The sequence below is a fragment of the Phyllostomus discolor genome, chromosome 5 (assembly GCF_004126475.2).
Source record: "Phyllostomus discolor isolate MPI-MPIP mPhyDis1 chromosome 5, mPhyDis1.pri.v3, whole genome shotgun sequence".
Taxonomy (NCBI): domain Eukaryota; kingdom Metazoa; phylum Chordata; class Mammalia; order Chiroptera; family Phyllostomidae; genus Phyllostomus; species Phyllostomus discolor.
The window spans coordinates 139,542,980-139,563,913 of NC_040907.2; the positions used below are offsets into that span (position 1 = coordinate 139,542,980).

At 33.6% G+C, this 20,934-nt stretch overlaps 1 protein-coding gene, 1 long non-coding RNA gene and 1 other non-coding gene across 3 annotated transcripts in view; 2 read left to right on the plus strand and 1 right to left on the minus strand.

The window, feature by feature from the left end:
• Window positions 1–8,693, plus strand: part of PCDH15 (protocadherin related 15) — a 775,879-nt gene extending 767,186 nt beyond the window's left edge. The window contains exons 34-35 of the mRNA XM_036026943.1: window positions 6,214–6,322; window positions 7,314–8,693. Of these exons, the coding sequence (XP_035882836.1) occupies window positions 6,214–6,322; window positions 7,314–8,165 (961 nt within the window). The 3' untranslated portion in view covers window positions 8,166–8,693. The remainder of the gene's footprint in view (window positions 1–6,213; window positions 6,323–7,313) is intronic.
• LOC118500844 lies at window positions 124–12,821 on the minus strand. Its single transcript, XR_004903430.1, has 2 exons — window positions 12,783–12,821; window positions 124–424 (listed from the first exon to the last, which is right to left on the minus strand). It is a non-coding gene; the product is annotated as an uncharacterized LOC118500844 (long non-coding RNA).
• On the plus strand, window positions 3,250–3,389 carry LOC114498184. The gene has a single exon (XR_003684633.1). It is a non-coding gene; the product is annotated as a U4 spliceosomal RNA (small nuclear RNA).
• Window positions 12,822–20,934: the final 8,113 nt, after the last annotated feature.

A 20,934-nucleotide genomic window follows, 5' to 3' on the forward strand; every position in this document is an offset into this window, starting at 1 on the left:
CATTTATTTTCCTTTGATACTGCTCAAGTTTTTAGTAAATAAAAAGTAATATTATGTAAATATATCTCCTTTGGCAAATTTAGTATTTCATAAGTACTACTTTAAAAAAATTATTCAATTTTCTTGCCCTGGCTGGGTGGCTCATTTGGTTGGATGTGGTCCCATGCCCAAAAGGTTGTGGGTACAGTCTCCAGTCAGGACACATGCAGAGGTTGGGGGTTTGATACCTGGATTTAAAAAGTTATTCCATTTTCTTAACAAAAGTATCTTCACTTTGCTAAAGAGAGGAGTTTTGTGGTTAAAAATTTACTTCCCAAACTTTGGAAGTTTTGTGATAGGAATATTCAACTCATCATATTTTGCCAAGTATAATGCATACATTTTGCCCGAATTTTTGAGGGAAAAATAAGGATACACATTATACCTGGATAGTACCTGAAATACCTTGTATCTATTCTTGTGTTTTGTAATTACTTGTTACATAAAATTTCTTGTACAATAATGTGATAAATTTTTGCAAAAATTCCTTTATAATATAAAAACAAGTATTTAAATATAAATTTAAAAACTGCACTTAAAAATTAAAACAAAAAATATTTTCCTGAAAGTTTGGTCAAAAAATGTGGGTGTGCATTATATATGGCAATATACAGTATATAAATTTTTAGTAAAAATTTCCATGGAGTCATCTCCAAAGACTACTGGATCAGATAACTCAGTGTTACAATCCAAATACCAATAACTGGCTGCAAGACTTTAATCAAGATATGCACCCTCAAGATGAACATCAATTTCATCTTCTATAAAATGATTGCAGTAAAATTTTAAATATTAGCTCTCAGCTCACTAGGGAGAAATTCAGTAAATGATAGTTATTTTTAAGGGTTTTTTTGTTTGTTTCTTTACATCAGCATAAATGTTTATATTTTGGTCAATAAGATAAGCTAATTCTATGGCTTCTCCATGTGAAATTCTCTTATTTTAGCAAAAATGAATTTTAAAAGTAACATTCAGTATTTTATCAAGCCATAAAATCACTTTTTAGTGTGCTATTTAGCATACTTTTCTAAATGCAGGATCACCTGATAAGGGTAACAAGGACTGTGTGGAGCATTTCAGTGTCCCTTCCAGTTGACTTAGGAATCTTAATCGTCACCAGGTCCATCCTCATTTTTTTTTTCTGAAAAGGTGATACTCTGCCCTTCAGTAATGAGTGGCATAAGACTCCTAGAGGAACCTTTCAGATTATTCCCTTCTGTAGGCACCTATTCCTTCTTTTCATATTGGATCACAGAGTGGCTAATTGAATCAAGGGCTAAGTTTCCTGGGTTTCTTCCTAGTTACTTCTGTTCTTCTATTTATTTTCTTAAAGGCATCTGATGACATATATATTGTACCTAGCAAGAGCTGAGCTTCATAGTCCCTTTAATAAAAAAAGTGTGTGCTTAAAAAATTATTTGATTCTAACTTTTAAAATCTGCTATTCACTCAGTTGCATTAAGTTTACATAAATATTTGTTTTTAATTATTGCTAAAAGTTACTAAAAATCAATTTCAAAATCACTCTAATTATAAAATCATTGTAATTATAAAAACACCTATCTTAAGATCTCCTCTCTTAACAAATGTTGGAGTATATATCAATATTGTTAGCTACAAACATGATATTGTACAGTAGGTCTCAAGAACTTTTTCATCTTTTTTAATGGAAACTTTATACCTGTTGAAGAGCAGCTCCTGTTTTCCCTTCTCCCCACCTGTGGCAATGATCACTCTATCTGCTTCTATGAGTTTGACTATTTCAGATACCTCATGTAAATGGAATTATGCTGCTTCTGTCTTTATATGATTGGCTTTTTCCATTTAACATAATGTTTTCAAATTTTATCCATGGTATTGCATATGGTAGATATCCCATGTTTTTAAGGGTGAATAATATTCCATCTTATGTACATGCCACATTTTCTTTATCCATTCTTCCATTGATGAACACTTAGGTTTCAGCTTCAAAATCAGTTGGTGATCTTTTTTCAGTGTCCATATGTATTACACTAAACATGTATTAGCCAAGTAGTTTAAGAGTATTGGTTCTGAGATCTATGTGCTTTACTTAAACCAGTAGAGCCCTGGCCAGGTGATTCAGTTGGTTGGAGCATCACCCCATTCACCAGAAGTTTGCCAGTTCAATCCTGGTCAGGGGTCACACCTAGGATGTAGGTTTGATCCTCAGTCAGGGAACGTACAAGAGGCAACCAGTATATGTTTCTTACATCTCTCTCTCTCTCGCTCTCCCCTCTTCCTCTTTCTCTAAAATCAATTAAAAAATAAACTCAGTGAGGATTAAAATATTAAATAAAATAAAGATATAAATAAACCAGTATAATTATACTCGGTTTTAGACATTTCAAAAGTCTAAGTCTACCAATATTTTATAAATACTTGTATATATGTATTTAGTTTGAATAACTTAAATTTAGACTTTACCTTTTCCCAATTTATTATTGTTCTTTCTCCACTTCATTTCTCACCCTCCCACCCACTTCCTATAGAGAACATTTTTTGTTGAAATTAAACTGCAATATAAAAGTATATAAATTTTACTTATAGCTAGTTGTATATTTATAAAGTACACACACCCTTCTAGCTCACCAGAAGAGCCTTTCTAGGTCAACACTGATATTATTTTTCCTTTCTTTAATTTCTCACCTGGTCTCTTTACTTTTTCAAGCTAAATATTTTAATGTTATACATATATACATATATATTCAATTTCAGATTCACTGAGTTATAATTGACAAATAAAATTATAAGATATTTAATGTGTAATTAGTGGTGATTTGATACATGTATCCATTGGAAGAGCCCCCTCATCTTTACCTTTATTATGTGAGAACACTTAAATTCTATTCTTAAGAAAATTTCAGTTATACAGTACAGTGTTATCGGATATAGTCACCATGTTTTCCATTTGAACCACAGGCCTCATTTATCTTATAGCTAAAGTTTTTAACCTTTTATAAACTTCTCCCTATTTCCCACACCACCAGCCACTGACAAACACTTTTCTATTCTCTGTTTCTATGAGTTTGACTTTTTATTCATTTATATATTTTTTAGATTCCACATACAAGTGATACGATACCATGCAGTAGTTGTCTCTGTCTGGCTTGTCCATCTTAGCATAATCCCCTCAGGATCCATCCATGTTGTCATAAATGACAGGATTCCCTGTTTTCTCAAATGTAGATGTTCATTGTGCTGTGGCATTATCAGAGTCAGTGAGATTTGTATGAGTTGTGATTAATGCTAATTTAAAACTTCTCACCTGGCTCCTAAGGTACATATTAGCTTGTCTGTTTTTGACGTTTCTTTGAATAGATAAAACAGAATAATAAGTTTCATTTGTACTTGGCTCTTTTTGCACAGCATTCTTGTTTTGGGAGATTCGTCTCTCTTGTTGTGTGATGTTGTGGTGTACTTACCTCATGGGCTTTTGCACTGGTTCCAGGTTTTGGCTGTTATGAGTGCTGTATTTTGGTGAGCTATTACAGGCATTTTGCTAGGTATACAAGCTAAACTATAATAAACTTCTGTGAAACAGCATATGTTTGACTTTAGATTATTACCATCTTTCAAAAGATTTTACTAATTTACAATTTCTCTGGAAGAGTATGAGCGTTCCAGTGTTCCATGTCCCTGCCAAAACATGGTATTGATGACCACATTTTTTTTTATTTTAGCTGTTCTAGTGGGTAAAAGGAAGTTATTTTAACATCAAAAATAGATTCCTTTGCAAATGGTTCACAAAGCATTTGTAAACCACTAAGTTATTAGAGAGTACATTAGTAGAGTTGAGGAACTGCAAACTTAAAATATATAGGGCAGTAATGTAAGTGAACAGAGTTTATAAAATATAAAAACAAAAGAGCAGCTGAGAGATCCTATTGTGACTATGGGTATAGATGTAGAACACTGTGGTTGAGAACACAGTAGTAGCTAGTGGGGAAGATGATTGCTATAAGGAGTAATACCACTAACTAAACTCATAAAATGACAATATAAGACCAATATTGCCATCTTTTTAAAAAAACAAGTCAAAATCCAGATTTTTTTATAGCATTTTCTGAATAAAATTTTGGCAACAAATTCAATTTTTAAAAAATGGTATTTGCCAAACATAGCACAACTGAAGGTTATTCAGGCTGTGAATTTTCATATTTTTATAATGATATATTTATGTTTTCAGAGAAATATTTTCCTTGAATTATTGTTATATCTGGAACAAAAGAATTAATTCTATACAAAATAGATAATTTTAGAAATAAAGTACCAACCCACTTTCCTATGGATACCTATAATTTTTCTTCCTTCTCTTTTCCTGCTTCATTGCAAAATTAATTTGGTTAACCTTTTCAGTTCAACTTACTTAAATGTTAAAATAGAATTTAAAAGGGAAATATAATGAAATAAAATTTAATTGTTAGTTAAAATTAGTTTCATATGTTTATCTCAGGAAAAACATCTTTTTAAAAGAGTAGAGCTCAAAAAATCGGTATTGTCTAGAATTTTGAACTGAAAACATTGAAAGGACTTTGCTCTGACAAATTCCTTTGTGTTACAAAAGGAGAATAACATCCAAAAGTATGGATTTAATTAAATTTTATTAAACCCAGCATGTTTTAAAATGTAAACATCCTTGGAAAACATCACATGTTAATGTAATTTTATTACTGTATAAATGATTATTATCAGATCGCTTCTTAAGAATAACTTTTGATAAATAGAAATGTTCTGGTTTAACAGATTTACCATTATAAAACATTTCCCCTTTTACCCTTCATTTTCTAGTTCTGGGTACTAGAAAACAGCAGAAAAATGAAACAATTTGGTAAAAAAAAAACACTTTAATTTTTCTCAAGGCTAAACTCTGTTTATAATGTGTTAAAATAGAGTGAACTGTCAGTGGAGTGAACTGTCTATTAACTGTCAGTTGATAGTTTTAAACTTATTTAAGAACAAGTGATAGGCTCAACTGTAACTTTAACAGATTTACCATTATAAAACATTTACCCTTTTACCCTTCATTTCTAATAACATAACCTTATTTTGTGTAAAGTAGTTACAGCCAGAAAAAAAATTTTGAGTATGTTTAACTAACATTCATGATTAAAGTTACTTTGGCAGGAGTCTTTTGAAAGTCATCGAATTCCAGGTCTGGAAATCTGACTTTGAGCTGAAATGTGATAAAAATTTGTTTTCAAATGCAATTTCTCTCTTTGAACAATAGGAGTTATCCATGGAGTCTGAAATTGATCCTGGCCAGGAATATGGACAAGATTATTACAGTTATGAGCATGGGTACATCTTCAGATTTTTTTATCCAGTATCTTAATATTTTTATGAATGATAAAATTTAAACAAATTATTATTACTATCATTTGTTTTACAAATGTAATTTTATTTGTTTCATCTTTGAAATAAGTAACACATCCAGTTTTAGTTTCAGTCAAGTTTTAACCAGTTTTCTACAGTGAGTTCTGTTTTGATGTTTGTGCTGATATTGACTACAACTCTAAGAATGCAGTAAACATGATTGAAAATTATTTAAATGGGAAGAAATGTCAAACATATTTGCTCAATTCCTGATTCACCATTTTATATGAAATGTTTAAGATTTTATTTAACCAGTCCCCTCAAGATTTGTCCAAGAGAAATTAAGAAAACATACTATAGAATTTAGTAATAAGCATTTCTACACACATAAGTTAACTGCTTTCTAAAATTACAGTAGAGAAATGTAAAGACCACTACAGATCATGTTTGAAGTAGATTTTTTACTGCGAATAGAGAATTTTCATTCTGAATAAACCATTATATACTTTTAGAAAGAATCGATTTTGTGTCCTAAATTCTTCAATGAATTAAGGAACAATATGCCTTTCTCTTCATTTTAGACTCACCCCAAAAATAAATCTGAAATAACTTGACTCTTTTTATTGTTATTCCAGGGTACCATTATGGCAAAACCCATTGGTCATCAGGTTGTAGTACTTACCTTATGGTTGTATAACTAGTTTACAAGGAACCTAATAGGTGAGGTATAAATATCTGTTGTTTGAATAATGAAGAAAAAGAAGAAAACAGAGATCAGTCATGGTAGAGTCTACCCAGACCACATAAAAAAATGTTTAAAGGTGTAAGTTTCTGTTACAGGTATGAAATGCCTCAATATGGAAGTCGCCGTCGCTTGTTACCACCGGCTGGACAAGAGGAATATGGTGAGGTGGTTGGTGAAGCTGAGGAGGAATATGAGGAGGAAGAGGTAATTACTATAAGTTTCTTATGTAAGGTTAATAGTCCAAGAACAATTTGTTATCGCTATTTAATAGGAGGCTACAAAATTTTCCAAAAATCAGAAATTCTGTTTACTTAATACATGTTATCTATAGAAATATAATAATGCTGACAGTTTTCTTGTCTGTAGAAGGAAATTAATTTTTATGTAAGTTTAATTTATATCCTTCTGTAAAATATTAGACACCTAGAATAAAGTTACAATAAAATTATATTTTCTGAATTCCTAAATGTTTCCCCATAAAGTTAATATCATAATAAAACATTAAAAAAGTGTTTTGCAAAACATGGTTTACTTTAATTTTACATTGTCCCGCATACCTAAAAATTGTGGAAAAGTATAGTCTTCATCTTTCAGTTATGAGAATAATAACATATTACCACCAATATTTAATGAAATATTTATGTGTAAATTAGCATAAGTCATGTATATAAAGTTTGTATATTTTGCCTAAAATATGCACTTGGGACATTTATTTAAATAAAACACATACACACAAAACAATATCACTATAGCTTTATCCTCTTCAAAATTAAGAATAGAGTAAAATTTCACAAACTATTCAGATAATTTCCTGATTATTTAAAATTTTGTTAAAGGAAATTACATAAAAATATTAAAGTGGATGAATGAGAGAGGAAAGAAGTTATGATTAGTTCCTTCTCTCTCCTTTGATATAAGATGCAATATAAATGTGTAAGAAAAAAATGAGAAAGCATTAGAATTTGGTGTCATTAATACAAGCCAAAATAAAATAATTTATTTTTCTTGGTCATCCTCTGTGTATAAACAATGGGGATAAAAATCAGAGAATCGTGTGTTTACTTTATGAAATTAGTAATATAACTTGCATAAAGCTATTGGCCTGCAGATTCATTCCTGCTTAACTTATGTGGGAAAAGATCACATCATAACTATCCCCTGGCTCACAGTTCAATTGCCTTTTCATAATTTCCAGGAAAAGGAAAAGGAAGTTAAAAAACCCAAAGTTGAAATTATAGAGCCTAGTGAGGAGGAAGTAGTTGTCACTATTGAAAAGCCACCAGAAGCTGAGCCAATACCCCCAACATGGAAGAGAGCCAGGATATTCCCAATGATTTTTAAGAAAGTTAGAGGACTAGCAGAGAGAAGCGGCATCGATCTTGAGGGTGAAGAGTGGCGGAGACGCCTTGAGGAAGAAGATAAAGATTACTTAAAACTAACTCTGGACCAAGAAGAAGAAGCTACGGAAAGCACCGTAGAATCTGAAGAGGAAACCTCCAGCGACTACACTGAATACAGCGAAGAAGAATCCGAGTTCAGTTATTCTGAGACAACGGAAGAGGAGTCTGAGTCGGAGACACCCTCCGAGGAGGAGGAAAGTTCTACCCCTGAATCAGAATCGGAATCCACGGAGTCAGAAGGAGAAAAAGCAAGGAAAAACATATTTTTCGCGAGAAGAAGGCCTGTTGTTGAAGAGGTCCAGGAAGTCAAAGGTAAAAAACGGGAGCAGCCTGAAGCACCAGAAGAGGAACTGAAGGAAGAAGAAGCCCCAGCAGAAGGAGAGGAAAGTGAGCTAGCCCCTACAGAAGAACCAACAGACCTTGAGTCTCAAGGTGTCGCTGAGGAGGGCAGCGTGGCATCGGTTTCGGCGGAAGGAGGCGTGGAAAGTGAGGAGGAATCAGAATCATCACGCAGTAGTAGCAGTAGTAGCGAAAGTCAGTCGGGAGGCCCATGGGGCTTCCAGGTGCCAGAGTATGACAGAAGCAGGGATGCGAGCCAAAAGAAGCCCTCGGGAGCAAACTCGGAAGGTTACAACACAGCACTTTAAGAGATCACAGTAGGTGGGAGTTTTGCAGTGATGAGTGCTCTTGTGTGCAGTGCCTTCTGTGTGTTCTCTGAAATGACACTTGAACAGGAGGAAATTCATCATGATTTTGACCTGACTTAAGATTAGAAACATGCCAGAAAAGTGAATATATATGCTATTCAAATCAGTGTGTATATCAAAGTATAGGGTTAAAGAGACTCGTCCTTCCTATATTAGTTAATTTGAAAGACATGCAACCAGTTAATCAATAGTTAATATTTTCTAGTGCGATTTCTGTTAATGCTATGTGGCATTATGTATTACAAGGATGCCTCTTTACTGGAATGTATTGGATGAATACATATTGTGGTTTTTTGTATCATTTCTAAAAAAAATAACTCTAGGACAAGCTGCAACAAATGAAGTGTCTACTTTTATACTTTTGCATATATGTACATTTCAACTGGCAAAGGCATTATCATAAATATCTTGAACAGGTTCAAATAAATTTGCAGTTGGCATGTTCAAATATTAGAAGTTAAATGAAATAAAATTTAAAAAATAAATTTCCTACTATTTCTTTTCTATTGTGGATATGAGTTAAAGTGAATTTAGAAAAAAGTTAAAAATTGTAATAAGCGTTATATAATATTCATAGGTAAGTCAATGCAATAATCTTAAAATATATACCTGAAAGTGAAAGTGCATGTTTTTTTAGTGCAATGTGCTGGTGGTTCCCATATCCTGAAAATACAATACTGTTGAGAATAACCTTGCATTGTTTAAGCTTTGCTCCTTGCCATTATAATGTGGAATGATAGAGAAAAATAAATTTGCAATAATGCCCATTGTGTTCCAGTTGCTTACAAAGGGAAAGTTTATAATAACTAGTTTTCAGTTTTGTGTATTGCTAAATATTATCAAGATGGGAAAATATTTTAAGTTTACATATTTCAATGAGATGACCCATAAAATCAGGACACTTCAATGGAATAAAAGTACTAAATCATACCCAAAAAAGTAATTAACAATGAAGGATTAATTAGGAATCAGAATAATGTGGGTTTAAAAGTATCTTTAAAATATTGTGATGGAAGTATTAATATGAACAAAATATAATAATGTGGTGTGTTCCTTTCAATTTAACTTTCCTGGATAGTACAGCAACTGTCAGACAATGGATACGATCCTTAGATATAAATAATATACCTTTTTCTCCTTTCAGAGCAGCAATTTTATCTGAAAGAATACATGTGCTCCCCAAAATAAATGTCTACTTCCTAACTCAGCAACACTTTCTCCAGAAGTTATTAAACTCTAAAATCAATAAAGAATTGCTGGGAAAGAAACTGTTGTTAATAAAGAGTTGCTTCCTCCTACCTCTTTTGACTTACATACCTTTGCTCACTTTCCAGCAAAGGTTTGGAACTGCACAAGCATTGTTATCTTTGCCCTTTTTATTCTCTTGATAATATCTCACACACTTTTTTTTTTCTATTTTGACAGTGGGCAAGAAAAAGAATGATCAAGTTAGTTGTCAATCGAGATTATGAAACTAGCTCGACTGGAGAAGACAGTGCTCCTGAATGTCAGAGAAATCGTCTTCACAACCCTAATATCCACAGTAATATTAATGGCAATATATACATTGCACAGAATGGTTCTGTGGTGAGAACTCGCCGTGCCTGCCTCACCGACAACTTTAAAGTCACTTCCCCTGTCCGCCTGGGGAGGCATTTTAAGAAACTAGACAAGTTGGCAGTAACACATGAAGAGAATGTCCCCCTGAACACTTTATCAAAGGGGCCATTTTCTACTGAGAAAATGAACACGAGACCAACCCTGGTTACGTTTGCCCCTTGCCCACTGGGGACTGACAGTACCACGGTGAAGCCATTGGGGAACAAGTTGAAAAGCACAGTCGAACAGGAGTCCACAGTTGACAATAAGAACAGCAAGGAAGCTTTGGAACTGCATAGTGACCACACACAGTCAGATGAGGAGGAGCTCTGGATGGGCCCCTGGAACAACCTCCATATACCAATGACAAAACTGTGACCGATTTTTTAAATGTTATTTTGATTTTTACTTTAGTTTTTAATAAACTGTGCTTTTTATTGTCACTGAGAAAACAATGTATGGAATTTTTATCACGCGCACAAGCTAAAACTTTGATGATCTGCTTTAAAATTTAAAAATTGACAGATTTGCACTCACATTTGTTATCAATTAATTGTTCTTCCCAGAAAATCTTTTTGGAAAGACTCTTAATTCCCCTGATAACATACCATTTAAACATTTAGCTGTCTTACTGGGTCATGAATTTTTTTTCATTTTAATAAACAAGAAATAATTTACTAAGTAATCATACTTTTTTGGTTAGAATAAATTACTCATCATCTCTAGGTTCACAGAACTTTTTTAGTATATATCATTTTACTTTTTATTAAAAAATGGAAAAATTTTGCATTAGAGGATTTTATAGGTAACAGGTTTATACAATTGCTGTCTATATCATCTTGATTTTTTAAGTGGAAGATAGAATTACAAAAATGATAGGAAATGTGGAAATCTATAAATGATTTAGAATCACAGTCCATTTTCCTTAATGTCCAGTATAAAGTTTTTTTAAGTTTTTACATATGTATATGTTGACCTTTTAAGAAACTCTTGAAGTCATGTCTCTTTTATAAATATCATTACGATTTCACCTGGTGTCGCACCCACCACACATACACTTTCCACAGACATTCTATACATACCAAACATAACAGGTAATTTTGTTTAGACATCTGAAGTTAAATAGTTATTTGGAGCATCACAGAAATCTCTTGCTCAGCAAAATTTTACTGAAGTAGAAGAGGGTCAAATTGACAATAATGCATCTAGAACCCCAATTTTGGTATGAAAGATGTAGTAAAATCAGAACAGGTTCACATTAATGTCACCGGACATGAATATTTTATAAACTGGATGTAAAGAAACTTGGCAAGTTCAAGAATTTACATAATATATGAAATGCCTTTAAAGGTTATAAATCCATAACTTCTAATGCATTATAGCATATGACTTCTCCCAGCTCCAGTTTATTTATAGAATATTTTAATATGTATACTATTTACACACATAAGACACAACAAGAAAATGATAATGGGCATTTTTAAGTCAAAGAACAAATCTTGATTGTTTACCACTGAACAAAGCACAGTGTTTCACCATCAACATAAATTAAAACAAAGCATCCTTTTAAAAATTTCCCCAAATTTGCCTTGTGTGTTGCATTCTTTTCCATTATAAAAAGGATGAAGAATATAGTTTAAGAGAATTCTGAATTCTATTGAGTATGACTTAGTATGCTATAGATAGAACTCACCTCAAATATTGCACAGTATTGACCAAGTTTAGATTTAAATAAACTTCTCTCATGCATGCTTACTTATATGGCTGGAAGACTGAATAATGCTCTATTATTTATTTTGCTCTCACATGTTTCATATTTTAAAAATAGTCCATTATATGTTATTTCCTTATTTCCAAAGTGAATGAATTTATGTAATATAATCTTGTCAACTTATAGGAGTAGTATGTTTTAATTTCGGGTTTCAAAAAGTATTTGAGATCAAATATAGTAACATCTCATTTATCTGACATTATTTAAAATTAATGTTTTCTTGCTAGAAAACTATCAGCATTAACTGGGAGCTTATTAGAAATAATAGAATCTTGCCCACACTTTCAGGTCCACTAAAGAATCCACGTTCTTATAAGATCCCAAGTATGTTTATAGGCCTATTAAATTTGGAGAAGTAATTATCTATATCTATATCATTGAACTCTAGGGCTTACTCATTGAAGCACCAAAGCATTTATTTTTAGTATAAAATATTTTGAATAGAAGTTAGAGTAAGCATATTATACTTTTCTACTTGCTTAGTCAGAGATCACTAAATATAGTTTCATTTTCCTGATGTTCCAAGATCATCTCAACTAGTATCCCATGAGATTTTCTTTGCATACAGATTAATTAATTGATTTTTCTTTTTCCAAATTCAGGCTGTGGTATTTAATTCTGTCACTGCCTCTTTCTAAAATTTATTTTCTAGTTTAGTTCTAATTTCCTGGTGAGAAAGTTTGTCTGTTTGTTAGTTTTGCTTGTTATTTAAAAAATCATTAAACCTGAGCTAGGAACTAGGTACGTGGATTCAAAAAAAATCAAAGTTTTGTGATTCACAGAAGCTTTTTTGGGTCACTACTGATGTCTAAGCATTGTTCTAGAAATCTGAATTTAGCAAAAGACTAATGCCCTAGTATATGAGATGTCACTGTATTTTAAAGTTCAGTTTCACAATATAATATGCAAAACAGTATAAGCTACTCAGCAGACATATTTCAGCAATTTCAAGTATATCATTTTAGTCAAAGCAATCATAAAGTTAATCTGTCCCTAAGTTAGTGGAGATAGTATGAAGATAAGTAATGTTTACACAGAGCAAAAAAATCAAATGTTTGGTCAGTATATTTTGAGGTAAAGTATACTCAGCAGCAAAAACATTATCAGCTAATTACTGTAGTTTGCCATGTATAATGCACACTTTTTGGCCCAAATTTTCAAGGGAAAAATAAGGATGCTCATTATACATGGATAGTACTAATTCTGTAACTATATAAATGTTTTTATTATTTTGTTTATGCTTATGTGTTAAAAGTGTAACTCAAGAAAACAATAACAATATCCATATGCAAAATAATACCATGGAATACAATAATAAGTTTTGCTTTTAAATATAAATAAGTAAATAATTGAATTTAAAAAATTAAAATGAAAGATATTTTCCCTGAAAGTTTGGCCCAAAAACCTGGGAGTGCATTGTACACCAGAGCATTTACATGGCAAAATATGGTACATAAATCTGGATTAATTGAACAGTTGCTTCGAAAGGACTTTCACTGTTCTATAATATTCTGACTCAGGATTAAAGTTGTAGACCCCAGGGGACATATCCAAGTATGTTTAAATACTTCATATAAGTGATGTTTCTATATAAATGTCATGAAGAAATTGGTGCTTATTTTTCCTAAATAAGAAGAGCAATTTTTTGTTGTTGTCGTTCTTAGCACCAACTTTCTAGCAGGCAGTAAAAGTAGAATATCTTGGCTGGTTACAATGAGGATAGACTCACATGACTATAATATTACTAAACCTGTTGTTTTCAAGAGAAGGTCTCATAAGCATGAAGGGCAAAGGGAGGAAAAATAAAACAACAGAGTCAAGATGACACATAGGACATTTGTGACTCAATGACCATCACATCGCAGAATACAATATCTCTGTCTAGACTTCTCTTTTTCACTGATTATGGACTCTGAGAGTCATCATAGGATTATAGCTGTAGGTTGGCCATAACATCTTTTTAAGTCCAGAGAAAAAGTTTGCCTTGAATTTTATATGTGACATGTTGTTCATGTTATTAAACCTCATTGATAACAGGGACATTAAAACATGTTATTTATCTTAAGTGGTTCTTCCAAGTGGGATATGATAGAAATTATTAAAATATTGTTAATTGAATTCATGTATCATAGAGCCAGAAGAAACTGAATATTGATTCCTGAGAAAAGACATTTCCTTTTTTTTTGTTTTTAATTTCAAGAGCCCTCCTTTTTCTCTTGTTACTCTTCGCTTTATGTACTTTGTATCATAAGTGGGGCTTATATTTCCACTTCAATTACTTAGTGAAATAGGCAGAAAATCCTAATAATTTATTCTCAGGGCAGATGCCCATTGGTGCCTGAAAATAATAGTGATATGGCTAATGGATAAGTTCAAAATGATATTGAGGACCTCTATTTTTATCAGTAGTTTCTCTTCTCAAATGATAACATGGATTTCTTTGTTTTTCTCCTTATTTCGCATTTGTTTATCTTTTTAATAACAATAGTTACTTTTTAGATTTATTTTTTCATCACAACCTACTTTAAATTTACGGTAAGTTAAGCAAATATATGGAAGAATTGAACATTGTCTATAGTTTGGAAAATTATCAAAACATTCACTGCTTTCCCAATTTCTTTATCCAAACACATGTTTTTCCTTAATAAATATTATGTCGCTGTATGAAGAACATGAATTATAACTTTTCAATTCAAATGCATTGTTACTCCCTACACAGTGTTTCAAAAATAAATTTCCATTTAAAATATGATTTCTCATTATTCTGTTGGGTGGGGATGAAAATTAGTAACTATTTTCCCATTTTCATGTTTATTATTTCAGTTTGATAATAAAAGAAGAACCTTCTTTGCAAACTCGTATCTTTAAACAATGTGAGTGACTTATTTTAAACTCATTATTCTTTATGAATTTCAGTCATGTATATCATGTACAAGTCATGAAGTTTAAGAAGAGTGAACCTGTTTCCTATCATACTGCTTATCTATTTATTTTTTAAAAAATGATAATCATATAAACACTAATGTTATGTTAAAAATGCTAAATGGGCCCTGGCTGGTGTGGCCCAGTGGATTAAGTACTGGCCTGGTAACCAAAGGGTTGTGGTTCAATTCCCAGTCTAGGGCACATGCCAAGGTTGTGGGCCAGGTCCCCAATGTGTGACATGCAAGAGGCAACCATACATTGATGTTTCTCTCCCTCTCTTTCTTCCACCCTTCCCCTCTCTAAAAGTAAAGAAATAAAATCTTTAAAAAAAAAAAGCAATCCTAAATGATAGCAAAGCATGAATATATCAAGAAGCATGGTCAAAATAAATCTATACTATGTTTTTTAACATGATTTTCTGAGGCTTTAAAGATTTATAATTAGATTCATAATTCATATCTACCTATCCCTTCATCCATTGACCTATCTATATGAAATCTGCTCATATTTCCCTGGCCACATGCAACTTAACTTTATAATGCAGCTGATGATGACATAATAATTTTAATTTTTTAAATCTAAAACAAGATTGAGAGGAATAAATTTTCAAAAACAAGCAACTTGTGTACAGAAAGAATTCTTAGCCCTTTGACCTTTTGCTCTTCACATTGTAAAATAGAGATGTATTTATCCCTGTCTTTCCAGAGTCTACACACCTCCTTGTATAAACAACAGCTGTTGAGAAAAAGGTTGCAATAAATAGAATGAATTCATTCTTGCCCTATCAATGAATACCTTGGGCATGAATATAGTATTCAAATGGGCATGTCATTTTATAATTTACTCCATTAGTGAATGGCAATGAAGACATCCACTTCAATTGAGAGATAAAATAAGTTATTTAATCTGTACCTATTGTGCCGTATATTAATGCTAGATGTAGAGAATTAAAAATTAGAATGTTTAGAAAGATTAGAAAACATTCTAATCTTTACAAATTTTTTCTAATCTTTTTTCACAAATATAACCATATTATGATAATTTACCAGCTAATGCAATGTAAATGTTATTGACCTATTTTACATAGTTGACATTTTGTTATTACAAAATACATTTTTTTCTCATGTGTCTCTAAAAGGTATATGTTTTCACAAAGAAATAAAAGAAACCCATAGAATTTCCCCTCTCCAGTTTGAACTTCTGCATATTAAGAAAAATCATTGTTAAAGAACATCATGAAATGTGCAATGCCTGGGCTACAGAGGGACTGTTCAGTGGTTTCACAGGTATGAATGTGAGGGAATACTGAGTAATATCCTCTAAAATAGGTTCCATTTTAATCTAAATACGTACCCTAAACATATCTTTCATGTAGAATATGAAAATGCATGCTGCATTAATTTAACAATGGCTCTTTTGAACTTGTGAGTGAGTCTTAGTTTTTATCAAAATCTAGTTTAAAATTAGATCAGAAAGCTAAATATCCTGATAGCATGATTTACATAAATAAGCATACTGACAAAACTTGGTTTGGAAATGTCAATATCCAGGGCTCTATATCCTTACTCCCTTTACTATCTATTTCCCAGCAGATTTATTTATTTTTGCTGCATCTTTTAAAGGTTATTGAATTTTCTGACTCTATAAAAATATCTATCATAGTACAATGGAAGAAAAAGCGAAATTTTAGACACTCAAATATGGGTGGGTAGAGTTTCTGTAACTACAAAACAACTTGGATGTGAGAGACTGGGCCATTTTGAGTAGGAGCAGAAATAACGGGCTCTCCATCAGCTTGAAATAAGCAAGCTTTCAGAGTTCAGTTGTGCTTTCGATCAGGGGTCGCCAAGCCCTGGAACACAGACAGGTACGATCTGTGTGGCCTGTTAGGAACCGGGCTGCACAGCAGCAGGCGAGCAGAGGCAGAGCAGAGGGCGAGGGAAATTTTACTCACTTTAGAGCTTGAGCTCCACCTACAGTCTCCCAGCTCCCCTTCGTGGAAAAATTGTCTTCCACGCAACTGGTCCCTGATGCCAAAAAGGTTGGGGACCAGTGCTTTAGGGAACCCACTTCCGTGCCTATCTCTAGCCTGCATTATTTAGTTATATCACATTTCAGAACAAAAGTCCTATGGTTACTTACAAAAATGCGTAGACTACGAGTGGTGAAATCTGGTTGAAAGAATGAAACCAAGGGAATTAAAGATAAAGGAAAAGTAAATAAATCAGTGCTTAGATTAGCATCAAGACTTATGTGCCCCATGGTTCTATATCTTAGTTATTTAGGGACAAATTTATCTCTGATCTCCTTCAGCTGTCAGTTCAAAAAGGAAAGTAGAATTAGTTACAAGATTTATAATGTGTACAAAGTTAAAAATAAAAACAATTATTGATGAGAAATCAGCTTTGCTTGTTACTGAGGCTTGAAATTTTTCCTAAGGGTCTTTATAAAAAGTACATTATATAATATATTGCCTTAGTTGTATTTATTTAAATTTTATTTCTTTGCTTCTCAATTTTTGATAAGGTAGCTCGCAAACATCATCTTTTCTTCCAAATCTTCAAGTTTCAGTCACTGACTCAGTCACCCTGTTATCAACGCTTCCTATAATGACTGACAGAAGGGTAGATTGCCAGAACATTTTCTACTTTCACTAGCATTGCCAACATGTTATATTAATTCCACTTTAATTAAGTCATTAATCAAAAACTGAGTTGTAAAGGTCTGCAATTTTCTCAGCTCTGTGGCTGTGCTGTTGGCTGATGATGGCATATGTAAATGCAGGCCTATTTATTTATTTATTTAGGATATAGATTTTATTTCTCCCTTGAAACTTGAGCCTGAATTTGGAAAACCTTATTTAGACTGGTGAAACTGGCTCTTACAAAGCAGGTAAAAATATGAAGAATATGCTACCACTTTAATAGTGTGACAATTTAGCTTAATTATGTCCTCTTTATTAACATTTCATACTCATATTGTTAGTGTAGGTAGCTAAGTATTAATTAAAAAGAGAGCAAAGGGAATCAGACATTATTAAGCATAATCAAGTAGGAAGCAGGGCATTCTCCACCTTCAGGACCTAATCCCCTGAAGCAGGCACAGCAGGGAAGGAATAAAAATAGTAGGAGAAATTTCTCTGTTGGGTGCATGCCCAGTAGAGGCCAAGATGGTGTCCGTGAACATGAGTCTGTCTAGACTGTGAAAAGGATCACATTGGATAAGAGAGACAAGAATCCAGAAAATCTAAGAAAGTGTTTGGTTAGGGGAAGGATCCGGTGCAAGCCCATAAAAGATTGGGAAGTTGTTAGTTCAAAAGAGAGCCTGGTCCTTCCCAAGCCCAGGATAATATAATCAGCTTAACAAAGAAACTCTCTCTCTCTGTCTTAGTAACACATGCTCACCCCAGTTGCTGGTACATTCTTTCTCCATAGACCTCTGCAGTGCTAGCAGCCACTTAGGACCTGCAGCAGACTGCATGGGCCCCAAAGGACTAAGCTTTAATATGGCACAGAATCTCTGGACATTGGGTTTTGTTTTGGGCTTGATGAAGTCAAGGCTGGACTTTTTCCATGGTGGAATGAATGAATGAATATGAGAAATTGGGAACCTGGTGCAGCCTTTTTATTTCCACCCAAAATAAATCTTACCATGCACAAACTCCCATACATGGATCCCTGGAATGCTTTTTTTGAGACCCCATGAAAAGACTACACTTGCACCAGCAAGAATATATTTGGACAAGGATGGGCATATTTGGTGTTATTTTCAGGAATATCCCAGTGAAGCAGCTTTCTAGAAAAAAAAATAAAACAAAATAAATAAAAATGATTTTTTTTCAGAATTCTGTGACTTAAATTCTCCTAACACAGCTTCCTACTGATGGCTAAATAACCAGCTTGCCAAATTTCTGAAAATTTTATGAATGGTTTTATCAAGCCAGTGTGGATCTTGTTTACATGTTTTGTAGAGCAATTATTAAGAACAATTACTTTTACTCTAAAAAAAAATAGGCAGCAGAAACTCTGAAGTGAAGAAAGGCATTACAAAGGGAGATACCTGAAGGACATAGAAAGGTCAAATACACAATTCTGCGGACAATGCAGGATGAGCAGAGTCCAAGAGAATACAGGACAACGACAATCAAGCCAAAACATCATTTCATGCAAAGCCCATGTAAGAAAAATTATATATTAAAAAAATGACCAATAATCCTCAATTTCACATTTTGGTAAAATATGGTAGAGTGAAATGGGGTCAGGAAATGGGAAGGTGAGTCTGGATGTCAGGCTAGGCCTTGATCTTAAAGAGTCTACTTCCATCTTATCACACAGACAAGCCATCACTTTACAAAATCTACATAGGAGAGATCACATCAAGAAGTTTTGTATATAAGAGGAAAGACAGGATTCATAAGAAAAAGATTATCAGTAACAGAGCAGAAAAATTCATCATAGAAGACCAGTTCAAACCTCATTTTACTTGTGTGCACACTAATGAGCCTTTCTATTGTTAAACCCAAGGACCGCTCAAGTTTCATTAGTTCCACAACTACCTTTGCCTGTTAAAGTTAGCATCTCCCGTTCATGTAGTGTGGATCTCTCTTCGATCTAATCTCCCCACATCTTTAGGACGAATACAGTCTTCCCACATCCACTCATTCATTCTCATACCTCAAAAAAAAAAAAAATAAAGTAGCAGGAAAGAATTTTGAAAATGTTAAATTAATCACCTTTTATTCATCTGTAGTTCATGTTTCTCGGTGCGTACCACATAACGGGGAAGACGTACAGCCTAGATTTGAACTAGACTACATTAGTCCACGTTCTGGCAGTGCCACTGCTGTAGCCAAAAGCTTTATCTGTGACGTGGAGGCACTAATAGCACTGATCTCGTGGATCATTAAAATGATTACATGAACCAATTTTTGTAGAGCTTTTAGAACAACGCCGGCATGTGATAGACACTGCTGTTGAAAAGGAGGTGAGAATTCCCACACTCTAACCTCCTTTATTTCTTCTGGCTGGACTAGTTGCAAAAAAATAAAACTGACACAGTATTAGATTAACAGGAAAAACATGTAATATGTACATATGGGAGAATCGCAATAGAATACTCAGATCATAAAATGAGGCTCAAAAATGGATTGAACTAGGCACCTTTTAGACAAAGAAAGAATACAGTTGTGAGAAACTGACAGGTCAAAGAAAGTTAGTGCTCCTTAGAAAATAATCTAAGTGGTTTTGAGTGTTCATTAGTGAGGAATCTAAACAAAGTCTGGGTTTGGGTAGTAAATTAGCAAAGATGTTACAAGGTGTGTTTACACATGCTTTTCTGGACTCTGGCTTTTATAACTTTTGAGATAAGGTTGCCTTTCAATCCTTCAGAAATGGGGAGAGCACCTTTCATGGAGATTTATTTCCTGCTTTCAGGGGAATAGAAGAGAGTTTTTCCTGCTTGTGCTGCTTCTCAGGTGATTAATCAACACGCCATTGTCTGGGGCAGGCTGCGCTGGGCTCAGACACTGACATAAGTGAAACGAAAGAAAGCGTGGAGAAAAAAAATCACTTCAAGACGAAAGAATAAATCTCATCTAGACAGAAAGAGGAAAAAGAAATCATGCTGACTCTGTCCCTGCATGTACTGTGAGAAGGCAGTGAACTGTATGTGGTGACATCCCCTGTCCTTCTCTACTCTTATTGTCAAGTCCCTGAATGGTGAAGCAAGTTAGAAGGCAGGAGTTTTTGATCTGGGTTCTTATTTGAGAACTGGAGACCTTTACCCAGAGGGCTCCAAACCAACATGAGCAAGCTTATCAGGGTAAAGTCAGTAGGTGTGGAGGCAGACAGAGGCCTGGGTGTAGCTATAAGGAGCCCACTCTTAATCCCACATATACGGAAGATGTTCAGTTGTCCCCACAAGTTCTCTGCAAGGATGTGGAAGGGATGAGAAGGTGTGAGGTGTAACCTCAGTGGATCTTGAAATAGGTCCATAGGAAGGACTCCTGGATTACAAGTAGTAAAGGGGAGAAAACAAACGTTGCAGAGACTTTTGGGGACATGTAGTGACAACAGATGCTGAGGAGAATCTGAGGCAGCAGGGACACCCACAACACCTGGACCAAAAAGTGATGCTTTCATAAATTTACAATCCACAGACTTTAGTAGCAGATGTCAGAAGGCAGAACAGTGATTAGAGGATAAGGAGATCATCCCCAGAAGCCATCAGAGGCCCATGGAGCTGCAATACCTACACTTGCATCTCAGATTCTGTTTCCACATTATCATGAAGAAAAGTGAGCTGGTCTGCAGTTTACCTAGGCACCGTCTTGGACTAACAAGAAGAGGAGGTTGCTAAGCATCTGAGTATTTACTAAAAAGCAGACTGTTTAAAGTAAAAATGTTGAGACATTAA